The following is a 19,658-nucleotide window of genomic DNA, read 5'->3' as shown; positions in this document are numbered from 1 at the left end:
TACATGAAGCAATGGATGCGCAAAGCGATTTTTGTGATTTAACATTTTTTCCCTCTAAACATAAAAAAAAAACTTGTTTATGTGTACTTGTTTGGAGTTACCCAATTATACATGCTAATTTACATTTCTATAAGAATGTAAAAGCCCAGAAAATGTGTCAGTAAAACAAACCTAAGACGACAAGAACATTTAAACGCTAAAGGACTGATCTCCAAATGTAAGACTGTCAGTTGTTTTTAGCATTTTATCTTTATGTACTCAGAAATAATTGCATTAGCATATTGCTTAAGAGATTTGCCTGAGGCTGGGCATGGTAGCTCATGCCTGTAATCCCAGCATTTTGAGAGGCCGAGACAGAAGAATTGCTGGAGGCCAGGAATTCGAGACCAGCCTGAGCAACATACTGAGACCTTGTTTCTACAAAAAACTTAAAAATTAGCTGGAGATGGTGGAGCGCACCTGTAGTCCCAACCACTCAAAAGGCTGAGGTGTGAGGACTGCTTGAGCCTAGGAGGTTGAAGCTGCGTGCCATTGTACTCTAGCCTGGGTGACAGAGCAACACCTTATCTCTGAAAAAAAAAAAAGAGAGAGAGATTCGTCACACTACACAAGTCAGTTTTGAAATGTTTTATAACCCCATATAAAACCATGCCAGGTACATAATAATTGAGCGGACATTGTTGAACGTTGAATGTACTATCCTTAACATAATCCAGAAGAGGCAGAAGTTTCTGCTTATTTGGAATTTATCAGCCTTTGCCAAATAAACAGCATATAAATTAATGATAGTGTAATACGATCAATTTTAAAACGTAGTTACCAGGTTAACATCTCATTTGGCTTTATTTTCTAAATAACCTATTTAAATAAGTGGAATTAATTCAGTAGAAAGAATTGGTTGAGTAGTGACTGTGAGTAATGCCTACATGATACCACCCAAAGTTAGTAAAACAGGCTGGGCACAGTGGCTCATACCTGTAATCCCAGCCCCAGGCCGGGCACAGTGGCTCATACCTATAACCCCACCTGTAATCCCAGGGTGGGCAGATTACTTGAGTCCAGAAATTCGAGACCAGCCTGGGCAACATGGTGAAATGCTGTCTCTACAAAAAATACAAAAATTAGCCGAGGTTGGTGGTGCATGCTTGTGGTCCCAGCTACTTGGGAGGCTGAGGCAGGAGGATTGCTTGAACCCAGCAGGTGGAGGTTACAGTGAGCTGAGACTGCACCATTGTACTCCAACCTAGGCAACAAAATGAGACTTCGACTGAAAAAAAAAAAAGTTAATAAAATAGTTCTGAACATTTGAGGAAAACAATAACATTCTTTATGATTTAATTTATACTTTCATCATAATGTCCAGTGTGTATAAACTGGAGGCTGCTCTAGGTCTGTGTTTTATGCTTACTTAGTAATAATTACCTGGGGAAGCTATTAAAACTTCTCATTTTGGCCAGGCGCGGTGGCTCATGCCTGTAATTCTAACACTTTGGTAGGCCGAGGTGGGCGGATCACCTGAGGTCAGGAGTTCAAGACCAGCCTGGCCAAGGTGGCGAAACCCCGTCTCTACTAAAAATACAAAAATTAGCCAGACGTGTTGGCACACACCTGTGATCCCAGCTACTCGAGAGGCTGAGGCAGGAGAATCACTTGAACCCGGCAGGCAGAGATTGCAGTGAGCTGAGATTGTACCACTGCACTCCAGCCTGGGCAACAGAGCAAGACTCTGTCTCAAAAAAAAAAAAAAAAATGCAGAGAGATCCCATGTACCCTTTACTCAATTTTCTCCAATGGTAACATCTTGCAAACCTATAGTACAGTATTATAACCAGGATATTGACGGTGATGCAGTCACGATAGAGAACACTGTCATTATTACAAGCATTCCTCACTTTGCCCTTATGTAGCCACACCGCTTCCCTCTCACACCCATCTCACTACCCCAGCCTTAACTCCAGGTAACCATTAATCTATTCTCCATCTCTATAATTTTGTCACTTCAAGGATGTTATACAAATAGAATTGTACAAGATTTTTTTTTCCACTCAGTATGATTCTCTGGAAATCCATCCAAGTTATTGTGTGTATTAATAGTTCATTTCTTTTTTTGGTTGAGTAGTATTCCATGGTATGGATATAGCAGAATTTAACCACCTATTGAAGGACATCTGTCTTGTTTCCACTTTGAGGCTTTTACTAATAAAGCTGCTATGAACATTTGTATATAAATTCTTATGAGAATGTAAGTTTTCATTTCTTTGGAATAAATGTCTAGGAATACAGTTGCTGGGTTGTGTGGTAGTTGCATATATAGTGTTTTTTTTGTTTTTTTTGTTTTTGAGACGGAGTCTCGCTGTCACCCAGGCTGGAGTGCAGTGGGCGGATCTTAGCTCACTGCAAGCTCCGCCTCCCAGGTTCACGCCATTCTCCTGTCTCAGCCTCCCGAGTAGCTGGGACTACAGGCGCCCGCCACGTCGCTCGGCTAGTTTTTTGTATTTTTTAATAGAGACGGAGTTTCACTGTGTTAGCCAGGATGGTCTCGATCTCCGGACCTCATGATCCGCCCGTCTCGGCCTCCCAAAGTGCTGGGATTACAGACTTGAGCCACCGCACCCGGCCATATATAGTTTTTAAAGAAACTTCCAAACGGTTCTGGAGTAGCTGTATCATTTTATAGTCCCATCTGCAATGTATGAGTGATCCAGTTTTTCTGTATCCTAGCCAGGATTTGGTGTTCTTACTGTTTTTTATTTAAGCCATTCTGATAGGTGTATAATGGCCTTAATTTGCATTTCCCTGAGGGCTAATAATGTTGAATATATTTTCATGTATGCCATCTGTATATCCTCTTCAGTGAAATGTATTCTTTTTTTTTTTTTTTTTTTTGAGACGGAGTCTCGCTCTGTCACCCAGGCTGGAGTGCTGTGGCCGGTTCTCAGCTCACTGCAAGCTCCGCCTCCCGGGTTCACGCCATTCTCCTGCCTCAGCCTCCCGGGTGGCTGGGACTACAGGCGCCGCCACCTCGCCCGGCTAGTGTGTATTAGTAACATTTGCCCATTTTCTAATTGGATTTGTAAAAAATGTTTGTTCTTTCATAGAAAAATGTTTTTAATTTTGATGAAGTCCAATTTTTCCCTTGCATAGATCATGTTTTTGCTGTCAAGAGCTCGTTGCCTAAACCTGCATCCCAGATTTTTCTCCTATTTTTTTTTCTGAAAGTCTTACAGTTTTACATTTTACATTTAAGTACATAATTCATTTTGGTAGTACAGTGTGTGAATACAACGCATGAATCTTAGGTTGAGGTTCATTTCATTGCTGAGTGTCCAATTGCTCTGACATGTGAAAGTAATATAACACATGAATCTTAGGTTGAGGTTCATTTCATTGCTGAGTGTCCAATTGCTCTGGCACCATTTGTTGAAAAGGCTATCATTCCTCTATTGAATTGCCTTTGCACTTTCATCAAAAATGTAATTAGGCATACTTACATGGAATTGTTTCTGGGTTCTCTGTTCTCTTCCAGTGACATATATGTTTATGCCTCCACTAACACTACACGGTCTTGATTACTATTATTATTGATTTAATTATTATTGATTACTATATTGATATAATAGTCTTGACATCAGGTAGACTGATTCCTCATACTTTATTTATTTATTTATTTAGAGACAAGGTCTTGCTCTCTTGCCCAGGCAAGTGCAGTGGCATGATCCTGGCTCACTGCAGCTTCAGCCTCCCAGGCTGAAGCAATTCTCCTTCCTCAGCTTCCTGAGTAGCTGGGACTACAAGTGCATACCACCATGCCTGGCTAATTTTTTATTTTTTGTAGAGATGGAGTTTCACCATGTTGCACAGGTTGGTTGAACTCCTGAGCTCAAGCGATCCTTCCGCCTTGGCCTCCCAAAATGCTGGGATTATAGTCATGAGCTGCTGACTTGGCCCCATCTACATTTTAGAACAATTTTGCGTGTTTTTGGGAAAAAAAATCTTTTAATAGGATTTGTTTTAAACATGTATATCAATTTAGGGATAACTGAAATCTTTATTTCTATTAGTTTATTCAGAGCTTTGATTTCCGTTATCAGTGGTTTGTAGTTTTCGACATACAAGTACTATGCATGTTTTAGATTCCCCCCAAGTATTTTTTTTGAGTAATTGTAAATGGTATTGTATTTCTAATTTATACCTGTATATTTTCATTTCTAGTACATAGTTACATTGATATTTGTATACTTGTATTCTGTAGCCTTGTTGAACTTAATGACAGGGTCTCTCTCTTTTGCCAAGGCTGGAGTGCAGGTGTCAACATGGCTCACTGCAGCCATGACCTTCCGGCTCAAGCATTCCCTCTGCCTCCTGAGTAGCTGGGACTACAGGCATGTGCCACCATACCTAGCTAATTTTTTTATTTTTGTAGAGATGAGGTCTTGCTGTTTTGCCTGGGCTAGTCTTAAACTCCTGGACTCAAGCAGTCCCCCCGCCTCAGCCTGCTAAAGTGCTGGGATTACAGACATGAGCCACTGAGTCTGGCCTATGAATTTATTAATTCCAATTTTTTTGTAGATCCCTTGGGATTTTCTACATAGACTATCATGTTGTCTAAAAATAGGAACAGTTTTATTTCTTCCTTTTGATCTATATGCCTTTTATTTCTTTTCCTATTTTTATTACACTGGCTAGATCTTCCATTAGTTTGTTGAGTAGGAGAACACACTGCCTTGCCTTGTTCCTGATCTTAGGGGAAAATATTGAGTCTTCCACCATTAAGTATGTCAGCTGTAGGTTTTTTGTAGAACCTTTTCATCACCTTAAGAAAGTGTCCTCTATTCCTATTTTTCTAAAAGTTTTTATCATGAAAGGATGTTGAGTTTTGTCAGATGCTTTTTCTGCGTCGTTTGATATGATCATGTGATTTTTCTTGATTAGCCTGTTAATATGGCGGATTACATCGATCAGTTTCCAAATAGTGAACCAGCCTTGAGTCCCTAGAATAAGCCCCACTTGGTCATAGTATCTAATTCGTTTTATAAATTGCTGAATTCAATTTGCTAATATTTTGGTAAGGATTTTTGAGCCTATGTTTATGAATGGTATTGATCTGTAGTTCTCTTTTTTTTCTCCGTCTTTGGTTTTGGGATCTGGGTAATACTAGCTTCATCAAGTGAATTGGGAAGTGTTCCTTCCTCTTCTGTGTTTTAGAAGAGTTTGTAAATAATTGGTGTTGATTCTTCTTTTTTTTTTTTTTTTGAGACGGAGTCTCGCTCTGTCGCCCAGGCTGGAGTGCAGTGGCCGGATCTCAGCTCACTGCAAGTTCCGCCTCCCGGGTTTACGCCATTCTCCTGCCTCAGCCTCCCGAGTAGTTGGGACCACAGGCGCCCGCCACCTCGCCCGGCTAGTTTTTTGTAGTTTTTAGTAGAGACGGGGTTTCACCGTGTTGGCCAGGATGGTCTCGATCTCCTGACCTCGTGATCCGCCCGCCTCGGCCTCCCAAAGTGCTGGGATTACAGGCTTGAGCCACCGCGCCCGGCCTGGTGTTGATTCTTCTTAAGACACTGAGTAGAATTCTCCAGTGAAACCATTGGGTCTTGATACATATTTGGGGGGAGTTTTTTAGTTATGAATTTAATTATAAATCGTTATAAAGATCAAATTATGTATTTCATATTGGGTGAGTTGTGGTATTTAGTGTTCCTGAGGAAGTGATCCATTTCATCTAAGTTGTCAAATTTGTATATGTAGAATCGTTCATAGCACTCCCATATCCATTTGGTATCTGCACAGTCTGTAGTGGTATCCTAATTGATTCTTGATATTAATAATATGTATCTTATCTTTTTTTGTCCATTTTTGTCCATTTTATTGGTCTCTTCAAATAATCAGCTTTTTATTTCTTGATTTTTCTCTATTTCTTTGTTTTCAATTTTATTGATTTCTGCTCTTTATTTTTTTTCTTCTGCTTGCTTTGAGTTTATTATGCTTTTCTTTTTCTAGGTTCTTGAGGTGGAGTTTAGGTTTTGATAGTTTTTCTCTTTCCTAATATAAGCATTTAGTGCTTAAATTTCCCTCTCAGTGCTACGTTAGCTGACATGTCCCACAAATTTTGATATGCTATATTTTCTTTCAGTTCAATGTATATATTTTTTAATTTCCTTTGAGATTTTGTCTTTAAAACATGGATTATTTAGAAGTATGTTGCTGAGTTCCCAACTATTGTGGAGATTTTCCTGTTACCGATCTTACTGATTTCTAGTTTGTATGATTTTGGTTCTTTTAAATTTTTTGAGATTTATGGCTCAGGATATGATCTGTATTGGTCTATGATATGCATAATGACTTGGAAAGAATGTGTATTCTATTATTGGATGGAGTGTTCTATAAATGCTTACTAAATCCTGTTGGGTGATGGTATTGTTAAGTTCTTCTATATCCTAGTTGGTGTTCTGTTTAGTTGTTCTATCAATTCCCGACAGAGGAGTATTGAAGTCTTCAACTATAATTTTGGATTTGTCTGTCACTTCTTTCAGTTTTATCAGTTTTTTGCCTCACATATTTTATAGCTCTGTTGTTTGATGCATATACGTTTAGGATTGCTATGTCTTCCTGGTAGGTTACCCTTTTATTTTTATGTAATGTCCGTTTCTGTCTCTCTCTGGTAATTTTCCTTGCTCTGAAGTCTACTTTATCTGATTTTTTAAAACTTATTTTTGATTCCCTGATTTGGGGATTTTATAACTGAGGCTATTTTTCCCTTCTTTTTTTAAGGAATATATTATTCGAGTGCAAAGAGGAATTTCTGTGGAAAACAGCTGGCAGGTAAGCTTTTTTTTTTTTTTTGTCAATTAGGAAAATATCTAAATGTGTGACTAAAAGCCTGACTTGGGGCATCTACAAATCTGAAAAATCAGAACATGCATAAATATAAATCATGTTTCTTTTAGCTATAAACCTTTAGCTTTAAGACAAGTATGATAAGAGTCTTTCCTGTCCCCAAGTTGTTTGGTTAAATTGTGTATGATTGATATTAGCATGGAGGGTATCTAGGAATTTGTTCCCCAGCTCAACCCAGAGCAAATAGTATATGTAAATTACTTGTTTTGTTTCTAGAACTTCACACCTTCTCCCCTGTAGCTATGGTTTGAGTTCAATCTACCAGGTAGAAAGTTGAGATTGAGTCCTGGCTATTGTACAGTTTTGGCCACTACATTTTATGGATCTCAGGTCCACTCATGGGCAGCTTCTTGGGGCCCCAGGCTCTGCTTTCTTCAGTGGTGGCCTCAGAGAGAAAAGAATTCCTGGACAGATCGAGAAGTCCTTCCCATATGAGTTGACTTACAGAGGGTGGCTGAATTCTGCATAGGGGCCCTTTCTTTCCTGTTTTGGTAATTATGATTACCACCTCCACCTCCCTGCAACCCTTCTTCTCTCCCAAAAATCTTACCTTCTCCTTCACAGCCCAGCTCAAACCTTAACCTTCTACCTTAAGTAGCCTCTTACACACAGTTGTCCACACTAGTCTTTTCTTTGTCTGAAATTTCAAACTACTGTTTGTTTGAATAATTATTATATTTAACATCTATCGAGCCTGTATTAAGTGTGCAGCACTGGTTTAAGCACATTCATTCACTTAACCTTTTAAAAATGTGCTATGTGGTAGTATTGTCCTCATTTTACATTTGTCTGAGGTCACAGTTAGATCATTGGCAGAATAGAGTTGGAATTTGCTTATTCTCTGTGGTTAACCACTCTATGATCATTTGCTTCTTGGCTTTTATCAGGGATGACCTTATATTTAACTTTTTGATGTATATTTGGCAAACAGGGCCAACAATAGTGTCCTACCAGAAAGATCAACCCTTGGTGCAGTTTTCTAGATCCATTGCATTAGAAACCCAGGGGTACTCAACAAAAATGTAGACTCTTGGGCCCCATCCTAGACCTACTGATCAAATTTTCAATGGGCGGGGTTGTAAGGGCAGAGAGGTGTGATACCTTCCTTCACCCATGGTAAAGGTTGTAGCCAACACTTCTATAACAAAAGACAGATTAACAAGGGGGAAAACATAACAAATTTATTTAATAAAAGCTTTCTGTTTTTTTTGTTTTGTTTTTTTTTTTTGAGACGGAGTCTCTCTCTGTCGCCCAGTGGCATGATCTCAGCTCACTGCAAGCTCCACCTCCTGGGTTCACGCCATTCTCCTGCCTCAGCCTCCCAAGTAGCTGGGACTACAGGTGCCCACCACCACGCCCAGCTAATTTTTTTGTATTTTTAGTAGAGACGGGGTTTCACCGTGTTAGCCAGGATGGTCTCGATCTCCTGACCTCGTGATCTGCCCGCCTTGGCCTCCCAAAGTGTTGGGATTACAGGTGTGAGCCACCACCGCCGGCCAATCAAAGTTTTATGTGACACAGGAACTTCCAGAAATGAAGACCCAAAGACCTAGGGAAAACTGTCCATTTTTATGCTTGATTTGATGAAGACTGGATAGCCATGTAGAATATGATTGAACAAGCAATTTCTTTATGTTTTTATTTTTATTTTTATTTTTTTGAGATAGGGTTTTGTTCTCTTGCCCAGACTGGAGTGCAGTGGCGTGATCACAGCTCACTGCAGCCTAGATCTCCTGGGCTCAAGCGATCCTCCCACTTCAGCCTGCTGAGTAACTGGAACTACAGGCAGGTGCCACTACGCCCAACTAATGTTTTTTATTTTTTTATAGAGACAGGGTTTGGCCATGTTGCCCGGGCTGGTCTTGAACTCCTGAGCTCAATCAATGCTCCCGCCTTAGCCTCCCAAAGTGCTGGGATTGTAGGCATGAGCCACCATGCCTGGCCTTGTCTGTTCTTCTTTTTTTTTATTTTTATTTTTATGGAAACGGGATCTTGCTATGTTGCCCAGACTGGTCTTTAACTCCTAGGCTCAAGGGATCCTCCTGCCTTGGCCTCCCAAAGTGCTGGGATTATAGGTATGAGCCATTGTGCCTGGCCCTGTCTGTTCTTCTTGGTCTGTTCATGTAGCCTTTCTTCCTCCTGGGTATGGGGCAGGATCCTTTTAGAATAAGAGTCCTCAGGGGAGAAGGGAGAGAGCAATCTTTCTAAGTTTTATGGCTTACTTTGTGAGAGGTAGAGGAGCTAGGGACAGGAGGGCAGAAGACTACAAAGAAGAACTCATTTGTGAGCCCTTCTTTTTTTTTTTTTTGAGACAGAGTCTCATTCTGTTGCCCAGGCTGGGATGCAGTGGAGTGATCTCTGCTCACTGCAATCTCTGCCTCCCAGGCCCAAGCGATTCTCCTGCCTCAGCCTCCTGAGTAGCTGAGACTATAGGTGCTCACCACCATGCCCAGCTGATTTTTGTATTTTTAGTAGAGACATGTTTTGCCATGTTGGCCAGGCTGGTCTCGAACTCCTGGACTCAGGTGATCCACCTGCCTTAGCCTCCCAAAGTGCTGAGATTACAGTCGCAAGTCACTGTGCCCAGCCCATTTCTGAGGCCTTCTAATCTCCTTTAGTTCAAAGTACTTAGCATGCCAAAGTACCATACTTTGGGATATCATTTTCTGAGCCCCAGTAGGGTTCTAGATGATATCCAGGTAATACTTTTCTGCACATTAACATTTGAAAATCACCAATAAAGATTAAAGTCAAACTATTTCAAACCAAAATTCTTGATCAGGGCCTGAAGAGCTAGTCGAATTTGACTATAGCCTAATCAATGGCATCAATACAACTGACAAAGAATGTGTAGACAATGGAAGGTGGACTGTCTGTCAAGAGGGGGAACCCTGGGGAATCACCCTGGGCGAGGTGTGGCATCTCTGCCTCCAATGCAGTCCAGTCTCCAGGATGGTTGGAGCTCACCTGGTGGAAGTTTGACCCAGGACAAATGTGAAATGGCCTCAGAACTATCCATTTCCTCTTGCTTTGATTCCATGCTCAGTAAAACTTTTTTTTTTTTTTTAAGTCATTCATCTTTCTAGGCGTCTGGTTAATAAGAAAGACATGTGAAGGACTGTTTGCCCTGAAAACAAATATTCTTACTTATCTCTTGGCATCTTGTGAATTTGACAGGCATTAACCAGTTTCCCATGGCCCAGCCAATGCCTGGCACTGCTAAGTCTGTTTTCTAGCTTGTCGGGTTAAACAGTTAAGCACCAGGTATAAGCCCTACTACCCTTAGCACAAATGCCTGAGCTCTAGAGTGCCAATATTACTAATACTAACACGTATTAAATAAAGAAATGAAAAGAGAGTCTTTCCTGAATCAAAACACTACTTCTTGTCTCTTACAGATTGTTAGAAGATACAGTGACTTTGATTTGCTTAACAACAGCTTACAGGTAAATGTTTTGACATTCTAATTACACACATTGATTACTTGGGGTGTCTAAAAAACTGATAAGAGTCCAGGCGCGGTGGCTCATGCTTATAATCCCAGCACTTGCGGAGGCCGAGGCGGATGGATCACCTGAGGTCAGGAGTTCAAGACCACCTGACATGGAGAAACCCCATCTCTACTAAAAATACAAAATTGGCCGGGCGCGGTGGCTCAAGCCTGTAATCCCAGCACTTTGGGAGGCCGAGACGGGTGGATCACGAGGTCAGGAGATCGAGACCATCCTGGCTAACACGGTGAAACCCTGTCTCTACTAAAAAATACAAAAAACTAGCCGGGCGAGGTGGCAGGCGCCTGTAGTCCCAGCTACTCGGGAGGCTGAGGCAGGAGAATGGCGTAAACCCGGGAGGCGGAGCTTGCAGTGAGCTGAGAACCGGCCACTGCACTCCAGCCCGGGCGACAGAGCGAGACTCCGTCTCAAAAAAAAAAAAAATTAGCCAGGCATGGTGGTGCATGCCTGCAATCCCAGCTACCTGGGAGGCTGAGGCAGGAGAATTACTTGAACCTGGGAGGCAGAGGTTGTGGTGAGCCGAGATCAAGCCATTGCACTCCAGCCTGGGCAATAAGAGTGAAACTCCGTCTCAAAAAAAAGCTGGTTGGAAATGGCAATATCAGAAACAAGAAAATAGCACATTTCCCTGTCAAAGAAAATAAATTCATACTTTACTCAGATGATGTGTGACTCTAAAAATAAACTTTTGGGAATCAACATGTGATTTATAATTAATAGTCACCTTGCAACCAAGTACTGTTGTGCCAGACTGTATCCTTACCACAGTCATAGGAGGCTGATGTAATATCTCCTTTTAAAAGATGAGGAATGATTACGTGGATTGCTAGCGTTGTTCGCTTAGGTGGAGCTGGGACTCTGACTCTCTTCATTGAACTAGGCTACATAGTCAGCTCTGCAGATCAACATGCAGCAGTAACTGGGAGACTCAGCCTTTTTCTGTTTAACTTTTTCTCCTAAATATGTAGTTAGAAATCTCTTTGTTTTAAATGTTCCTAACTTGAGGGCCATAATGGGAAGAAGCATGAGCTAGGTCTTCATCTAGAGACACATCTAGTGTTGTAATGGTTGAAGGGTCCAAGAGGGGCTTTAGCACCTTAGGAAGTCCTGCCAATAGCAGCCATGTCTTCATCTGGCAGGCTGGACTTCAAGTGCCTTGAATTACTGAAGACTGTCGTGCTCTTGTGTGTCATACCTCAGGTTTGATTGGTAACATAAAATACTTTAACCCTGAGGAAGAGTACTTGGCTTATGACGTAAAGGACTCAGCCAGGAGGGAAAGGACTGCTCCCGTCATTGGTGAGCTAGCCATCATCGCTCATTCTGAATGACCTCTGATCTTGCCCACAAAAGTCAGGAGGACTGTGCACTAGGAGAAAGCACATAATACTTCTTTTCCTTCAGAAGGCCACGTTTTGTTGGTCAGACTTCAGAAAATAAGCATTTGGGCCAGACGTGGTGGCTCACTCCTGTAATCCCAGCACTTGGGGAGACTAAGACGGGTGGATCACCTGAGGTCAGGAGTTCGAGACCAGCCTGGCCAATATGGTGAAACCCCATCTCTACTAAAAATACAAAAATTAGCTGGGTGCGGTGATGGGTGCCTGTAATCCCAGCTACTCAGGGAGCTGAGGCAGGAGAACTGCTTAAACCCGGGAAGGGGAGGTTGCAGTGAGCTGAGATTGCACCATGTTGCACTGCATCCTGGGCTTTAGAGCAAGACTCTGTCTCAAAAAACAAACAAAAAAGCAAATAAGCATTTGTAAAGTCCAAACTTTAACATTATTTATAATGCTACTGAAAGCGTGAATGCCTTATTTTCCTTTTGAAGGAAGTGGCCTGAGTATCTGTAGACATTTATGTAATTGCCATACTTGTCATGCATTTGACACATATTGTCTTTTTGTGTTTTAATTTTAGTATGACCCATTTGAGTCTTCAGATAGAATATTGGCAGAGATCAAATTTTCATCAATGGGTTTAATTGGTTTTATTTATGGATTTTAATAGGATCTTCTTTGCACTCAGACAAGAGCTGGGCCTATGATGACACTGTAGATAAGGCATCAATGTGCAGTTTATTCCAGCAGTGGATTTTCTCCTCAAACTCTCCTATCCCCAGTGCAGTGGCCCATGTGACATTTCCATAGTGGTGTAAGCATTTGGGAATTAACAGTGGGCCTACGAACTGTTTCTGTCTTTATGCTCAAGCGAACCTTTGCTTGTGCATAAAGGGGGAGTGATCTATGTACAATGTCATTCAGCCAGGCTGAGTAAGAATTATGGGAGAAATATTTTTGAAATTGAAATTGCCTAGACTTAGCCTCTAAGAACAGAGGGTAGGGAGGAGAGTTTTATCTCTCATTTACTCATACTTTGGGGTGATAAAGTTTCTCCATGACTCTTCACTTATGGCCTTTTTAATATAGTGAATTTTATTTTTGCTTCAGTGTAATTTTACCTTTTAAAATAGGTACTTTCAATGTGCATCTTACTTCAAATGCAAATATCCCCATGTATTGATGTTGGCTTGTGTTGGGCAGAATATGGCCAGACATCATTTCAGTGGGAGGTTTTTCTGGATTCAAGTAAACAAACAGAAGAAAGCACACACAGCTTTTTGGCAATGAAATAATTTAAAACAATATCCAAAAACAGACCAAAAAGACTCTAAAACCTCAGAATAAAACTGTGACCATGATTTTCAGTGTCCAATTACCCTTTTGACAGATAAATGAGTTCCTGCTAAAGAAAGAGAAATATAATACACATATGCAGAGTTGTCTGAGTCAATAGGAACATGTCTAAGTGAAAAAAAGCATAATGCAAAATTATGCATGCCATATAATATAATTACATGAAATGTTTGGAAAACAGGATTGCAAGTAAATATGCCAAAATGTTAATGGTGATCCCTAGGTGGCGGAATTATAGGTTATGTCATTTTCTGTTTTTTTGTTTGTTTGTTTGTTTTCTTTAATGTTCTGTACTTTCCAAGTTCTCCACAAACAAGCACATGTAGGCTATGTAAGTGGAAAAACAGAAAAAAGCTGCATTTTCTTTCTTTTTTTTTTTTTTTGAGACGGAGTCTCACTGTGTCGCCCAGTCTGGAGTGCAGTGTCTCTACCTCCTGGGTTCACCTCATTCTCCTGCCTCAGCCTTCCAAGTAGCTGGGACAACAGGCGCCTACCACCATGCCCGGCTAATTTTTTGTATTTTTAGTAGAGACAGAGTTTCACAGTGTTAGCCAGGATGGTCTTGATCTCCTGACCTCGTGATCTGCCCGCCTCGGCCTCCCAAAGTGCTGGGATTACAGGCGTGAGCCACCACGCCCAGCAAAAGCTGCATTTTCTAAACTTTTTTTTTTTTGAGACAGAGTCTCGCCCTGTCACCCAAACTGGAGGGCAGTGGTGTGATCTTGGCTCACTGCAATCTCTGCTTCTTGGGTTCAAGTGATTTCTCCTGACATAGACTCCCAAGTAGCTGAGATTACAGTCACGTGCCACCATGCCCAGCTAATTTTTGTATTTTTAGTAGAGGCAGGGTTTCACTATGTTGGCCAGGCTGCCAGACTTTTTATAGTGAGCATATTTTGTGGAAACAATGAAGAAAAATCACCACCTTATTTTAAATGCAACGTCAAATTAGCAGCCATCTAGGGAGACAGCATACAACCAAGAGAAAGAAGCAGGCTGTTGAAATGTTGGGAACTGGGCAGAGAGAAAGAACTCAGTCTCTGTTCCTTAGACTTGAGAAGGAACCCAGGCCCCTTCCAGCATTGAGAACTTAAGTCCATCATTTCTTCTGTTGGGTTTCACTTTCGCCGCTGAAATAAAGGGGTTGAACTAGATGACTTCTGAGGTCTCTTATAGCACAAATGTTTTGTAATTAGAATTTTACTGCCCACTGTTGACCCTGGAGAGACTTTACTGTACTCCAGGGGACAGCAGGGTGTTGAGACAAATTGAGGATCTGTTGAAAGCTTAGAACTCCCTAGGATACTGACTGGAATATGGTTGAAGGCAATTTGCAGATCATTAAGATCTGATGTTGGAGGTAAGGAGCAATGAACAGATTGAGGTTGAAAGTTTTTCGCTGGGCGTGGTGGCTCACGCCTATAATCCCAGCACTTTGGGAGGCCGAGGCGGGTGGATCACGAGGTCAGGAGATCGAGAGCATCCTGGCTAACATGGTGAAACCCCATCTCTACTAAAAATATAAAAAATTATTAGGATGTGGTGGCGGGCGCCTGTAGTCCCAGCTACTTGGAAGGCTGAGGCAGGAGAATGGTGTGAACCCACGAGATGGAGTTTGCAGTAAACTGAGATTGCACACTGCACTCCAGCCTGGGCGATAGAGTGAGACTCTGTCTCAAAAAAAAAAAAAAAAAAAAAAAAGTTTTTCCTCTAGATAAAAGCTACTTTTCTTGAAACTGTAATATAGTTTGTCATATAATTTTGGGCTCTAAATCTCAATTTGGGCATCATTTCCTGCTTTGCATTTTCTTTCTTTCTTCTTTTTTTTTTTTTTTTTAAGACAGTGTCACTCTGTTGCCCAGGCTGGAGTGCAGTGAGCCGAGGTCATGGTCACTGCAACCTCCACCTCCCGGGTTCAAGCGATTCTCCTGCCTCAGCCTCCCAAATTGCTGGAATTATAGGCACCCACCATTGTGCCTGGCTAATTTTTTTGTATCTTCAGTAGAGATGGGGGTTTCATCATGTTGGCCAGGTTTGTCTCGAACTCCTGACCTCAGGTGATCCACCCACCTCGGCCTCCCAAAATACTGGGACTATAGTCGTGAGCCACGGCGCCTGGCTTCCCCTTTCCATTTTCACTCACAGTTGTACATGGAACTCTGGGGACTCCTCTGCTGGCTGTCTTGTTCTCTTTTCCTTCTATAAGGAACTCAAGAAGGGAATCCATAGGGCATGTTAAAGAGGAAGGTAGTGAAAGTGAGATGATGAGGCATCCTGGCTTGAAGTCATCAGTGTGGAGGTGTCTAGGAAATCAGTGGCTTAGAGACTTTATTATTCCGTGTGTAGTATTTTTTTTCCCTCCCTTCTAATTAGCCATTGGAGTTCTAAATTTTCTATTCTGTAGTTGGTAAGCAGTGTAGAAATTCTAGGAGAAAGCTGAAAGAGAAAGTGTCTCTTGAGTAATCTTTTTTAAGAGACGGGGTTTTAAAATAACACACATGGCCGGGCGTGGTGGCTCAAGCCTGTAATCCCAGCACTTTGGGAGGCCGAGACGGGCGGATCACGAGGTCAGGAGATCGAGACCATCCTGGCTAACACAGTGAAACCCCGTCTCTACTAAAAATACAAAAAACTAGCCGGGCGAAGTGGCGGGCGCCTGTAGTCCCAGCTACTCGGGAGGCTGAGGCAGGAGAATGGCATAAACCCGGGAGGCGGAGCTTGCAGTGAGCTGAGATCCGGCCACTGCACTCCAGCCTGGGTGACAGAGCAAGACTCCGTCTCAAAAAAATAAAAAAAAATAAAATAAAAAAAAAAAATAACACACATGTTGCATAGTTTGAGTACCTTTAGGAATATTTTTTTGTGAGATCTTAAACTCAGGGCAGGAAAACCACCTCCGGTCTGTCTGACATAGTAGGAACATTATAATTGCAGCTGTTGGCAAAAGAGCTCTTTGTTTCACCTGACGGTTTAAAAGAACTGATGGGATGTTTGGGCAGAGCAATACATTTAAAAAGTGAAATGAAACTTGACAAAATAGATTGGTTGAAGCTTGGAAGCCACAAAGTTCAAAACAGATACTTTATGAAATTCATTCTTACATCCCCACAATGAAAGAAAAGGAGCCAGAATATTGGAATTTGAATCCAATGATGTCAGATGTGACTCCTTTCTGAGTGACGTGGATTCAGCTGGGGCTGCTGCTATGTGGTAGTGCAGGTAAATCTGTCAATACTGTGTAATGAAATTTTAAAAATTCTTGCTCCATATACAATCAGTTTGATAAACAAAAGCAATTTTCTTTCTTTAATTGAAAAAATGTAGTAAATGAACACTGTAAACATTTCACAGTAGAGAAATTAAAATTAATGAACCAACCCACTTCTAGAAATGGTTATTGTTAAGCAGTTGGTGTGAGTCCTCCAGACATTTTTTTTTTGTGCCTGTGTAACCATATCCTGGGCTAAAACAGCAGGTTCTCAGATGACACTGTTTTGTTCAACATTGTTTGATTGTAACGTTGGTGAGAAAAAAATAAATCTATCCACGACGAAAGCCACTGTCTGAATGGAGTTTGCACGTTCTCTCCATGTCTACGTGGATTTTCCCTGGGTACTCCAGTTTCTTCCCACGTCCCAAAGACGTACAGGTTAGGTGAACCGGCATGTCTGCATAGTCCCCATGTGAGTGTGGGTGTGTGTGAGTGCACCCTGACATGGGATGGGCTCCAGCTACCTGAGACCCTAAACTGGAAACATAGTGTAAATAATTATCTTGTTAAGTTGGCAAAATCTCACCAATGCTAAGCATCATAATTGCCTTAAGTAATTTTCCATTTCTTCTGGATTCATTAATGAATTGCATTTTAATATCTACATAATTGCTTTAAGTAATGAATGTTAAGTGCAAAAATGCACCAAGTTAACAATAGCTACCCTCTAAAACAATAATTATTATCTTGTTTTTATTAATCTTTCTTAAATTATATATAGGTTATATTTATTTCAGTGTTTAATATTAGACATGTTTTAGGTCTTTGAAAGTTTGCTGATGTTTTTGTGACCAGAAATATGCTGTAGGAAGTTAATTCTTGTTTATATAAATTAGCCTGGCCGGGTGTGGTGGCTCATGCCTGTAATCCCAGCACTTTGGGAGGCTGAGGTCAGTGGATCACTTGAGATCAGGAGTTTGAGACCAGCCTGCCCAACGTGGTGAAACCCCATCTCTACTAAAAATACAAAAATTAGCTGGACGTGGTGGCGGGCACCTGTAATCCCAGTTACTCGGGAGGCTGAGGCAGGAGAATTGCTTGAACCCAGGAGGCGGATGTTGCAGTGAGCCGAGATTGTGCCATTGCACTCCAGTCCGGGTGACAAGAGCGAAACTCTGTCTCAAAAAATAAAATAAATAAAATAAATTAATTAGCTTAATGTAAAATTAGTCTTGTTATTCATTTTGCTTAAAGTCCCAGTCTGTAAGAAACTATAGACAACATTAAGTGATAACTTAGCTTACACACACATAAATGAGATGATATTCTGCAACTTCATAAAATAGTTTCAGGAAAGATACATCAGTTGTGTTTTAGGTAATATATTACCCTTTATTATTTATTTATTTATTTATTTATTTATTTATTTATTTATTTATTTATTTATTTATTTATTTATTTATTTATTTTTTGGAGACAGAGTCTCACTCTATTACCCAGGCTGGAGTACGGTGGCACCATCATGGCTCACTGCAACCTTTGCCTCCTGGGTTCAAGCAATTCTTGTGCCTCAGCCTCCTGAGGATCTGCTGAAATTACAGTCGTGCACCACCATACCTGACTAGTTTTTGTATTTTTAGTAGAGATGGGGTTTTGCTATGTTGGTTAGGCTGGTATCTAACTCCTGACCCCAGGTAATCCACTCGCCTCGGCCTCCCAAAGTGCTGGGATTACAGGCATGAGCCACTGTGCCTGACCTACCCTTCCTTTAATTCTTTATGCCCTTGAACCAAAAAATAAAGTGATTGGCTTGGATGTGCAATAGCTAGGTGATGTACTTTCTTCATACGTATGCATTTTATTCAGCTAAAGAAGAAACCGCCATTAGATAAAGCCTAACTGTATAAATGAGGCAATGACGTGAAATTTGATTATCTTATTTAGAAATGAATTATGCTGTGATAGAAAATTTACTCTGTGTATGCTCTGATATATTTTCATAATTATGTTTGAGAAATTGGCAATTTAGAATTATCCAGCAACCTTTTCATCTTGTCCAGTGTCAAGTTCAAGGTCTTCATTTGGCTGCATCAATGTTGTTTGAAAAATACAGAATGGAACAATCTCAGTTAGGTTTGTCCAATTTAATGGTTTACGTTATATCCTTTTCTGAATTCAAGGTGCCCTTCTCTTTAGACCTTACCCTCGATCAATATGCCACTGGACTGCTCTAATATAAGCACAAGTCTAGAATAGCACTACTCTTTGAAAGTGACTTTGCTCATTAAATTAAAATGCCAATCTCATGCTTTGCTTTTTATGTTTAAAAAACAAACTCATAGTCCCAGCTACTCGAGAGGCAGGCTGAGGTGGGAGGATTACTTGCAACCAGGAGTTCAAGTACATAGTGAGACCCTATCTCTCTCTAAAGAAAAAAATAGAAAAGAAAGAAAAGACTAAACATTTTAAATAATGTGGAAAATGATAGTAGATTGAGTACCTGTATTTACTTTTTCTCCCTCCCCAAACCAGTCTAGAATAACAGTGGATTGTTTATATACACAAACACACCCTTTCAAGGACAAACAGAACAGGAGAAGAAAAAACCACAATAAAACACTTTAAGCTGAAAATCCAGTGGGTGAGAGCTAACTGATTAAGCAGATGTAGGAAGGCAGAATTCAGAGATGGGAAGCAGATAATCTCATTGGGTCTCAATTTACATCACAGAACCCCTGGAAGGTTCCAGTATTGGCAGTACCAGGTGCTGCCCCCAGAGTGGGGTGAAGGTCAAGCAGTTGCAAGTCTGTTCAACAAGCAGTCAGATCCCGAAATCTCCCATGTCCGTGAAAATTATTCCTGCCCTCCTCCCTCTAGCAAAAAAAAACATTAAGTTTATTTTCTGGAGAGGGTCAAACAGTCTTTAGGCTGGGGAATGCAGGCATATTTGAAAACATGTAGATAATATACATGAAGACCCCACTCCCTCCCTAGCTTCCTTCTTTGTCTCAACTGCCAGAATTCTGGCAGTCAGGCTTCAGACTTTTCAGGCAGGAGATTAGAAGATTGTTTTAGGGGAATCTGTCCAGCCTAAGAGGAAAGAGCTAAAGGTTTGTCCAGTAAAACAGCTGTGTAGGGTCATCTGGTAAAATAAAGCCCACAGTAGATAAACCCCAGGGCACTCACCCAGAGGTTCCAGTCAACTTTTGATGCTCCACTATTGAATATGGGCTGATAACCAAGGGTCACCAGACTCCTACAGGACTTGTTTTTGTTTCTTATTTAAATGTTTTCATTGGATTTGGACTTCATTTTTCTTACTTTTTTTTTTTTTTTTTTTTTTTT

General features: G+C 41.0%; 1 protein-coding gene across 10 annotated transcripts in view; it reads left to right on the top strand.

Moving 5' to 3' along the window:
• Positions 1-19,658, top strand: part of PXK (PX domain containing serine/threonine kinase like) — a 100,824-nt gene that overhangs the window by 29,733 nt on the left and 51,433 nt on the right. For all 10 annotated transcript variants that reach the window (XM_023200695.2, XM_023200716.2, XM_023200711.2 and 7 more), the window contains exons 2-3: positions 6,769-6,819; positions 10,293-10,340. In XM_023200695.2, coding sequence (XP_023056463.2) covers positions 6,769-6,819; positions 10,293-10,340 — 99 coding nt within the window. The remainder of the gene's footprint in view (positions 1-6,768; positions 6,820-10,292; positions 10,341-19,658) is intronic.

The sequence above is a fragment of the Piliocolobus tephrosceles genome, chromosome 2 (genome assembly GCF_002776525.5).
Source record: "Piliocolobus tephrosceles isolate RC106 chromosome 2, ASM277652v3, whole genome shotgun sequence".
In the NCBI taxonomy this organism is placed as follows: Eukaryota; Metazoa; Chordata; class Mammalia; order Primates; family Cercopithecidae; genus Piliocolobus; species Piliocolobus tephrosceles.
This window is presented reverse-complemented; position numbering and strand designations above follow the sequence as displayed.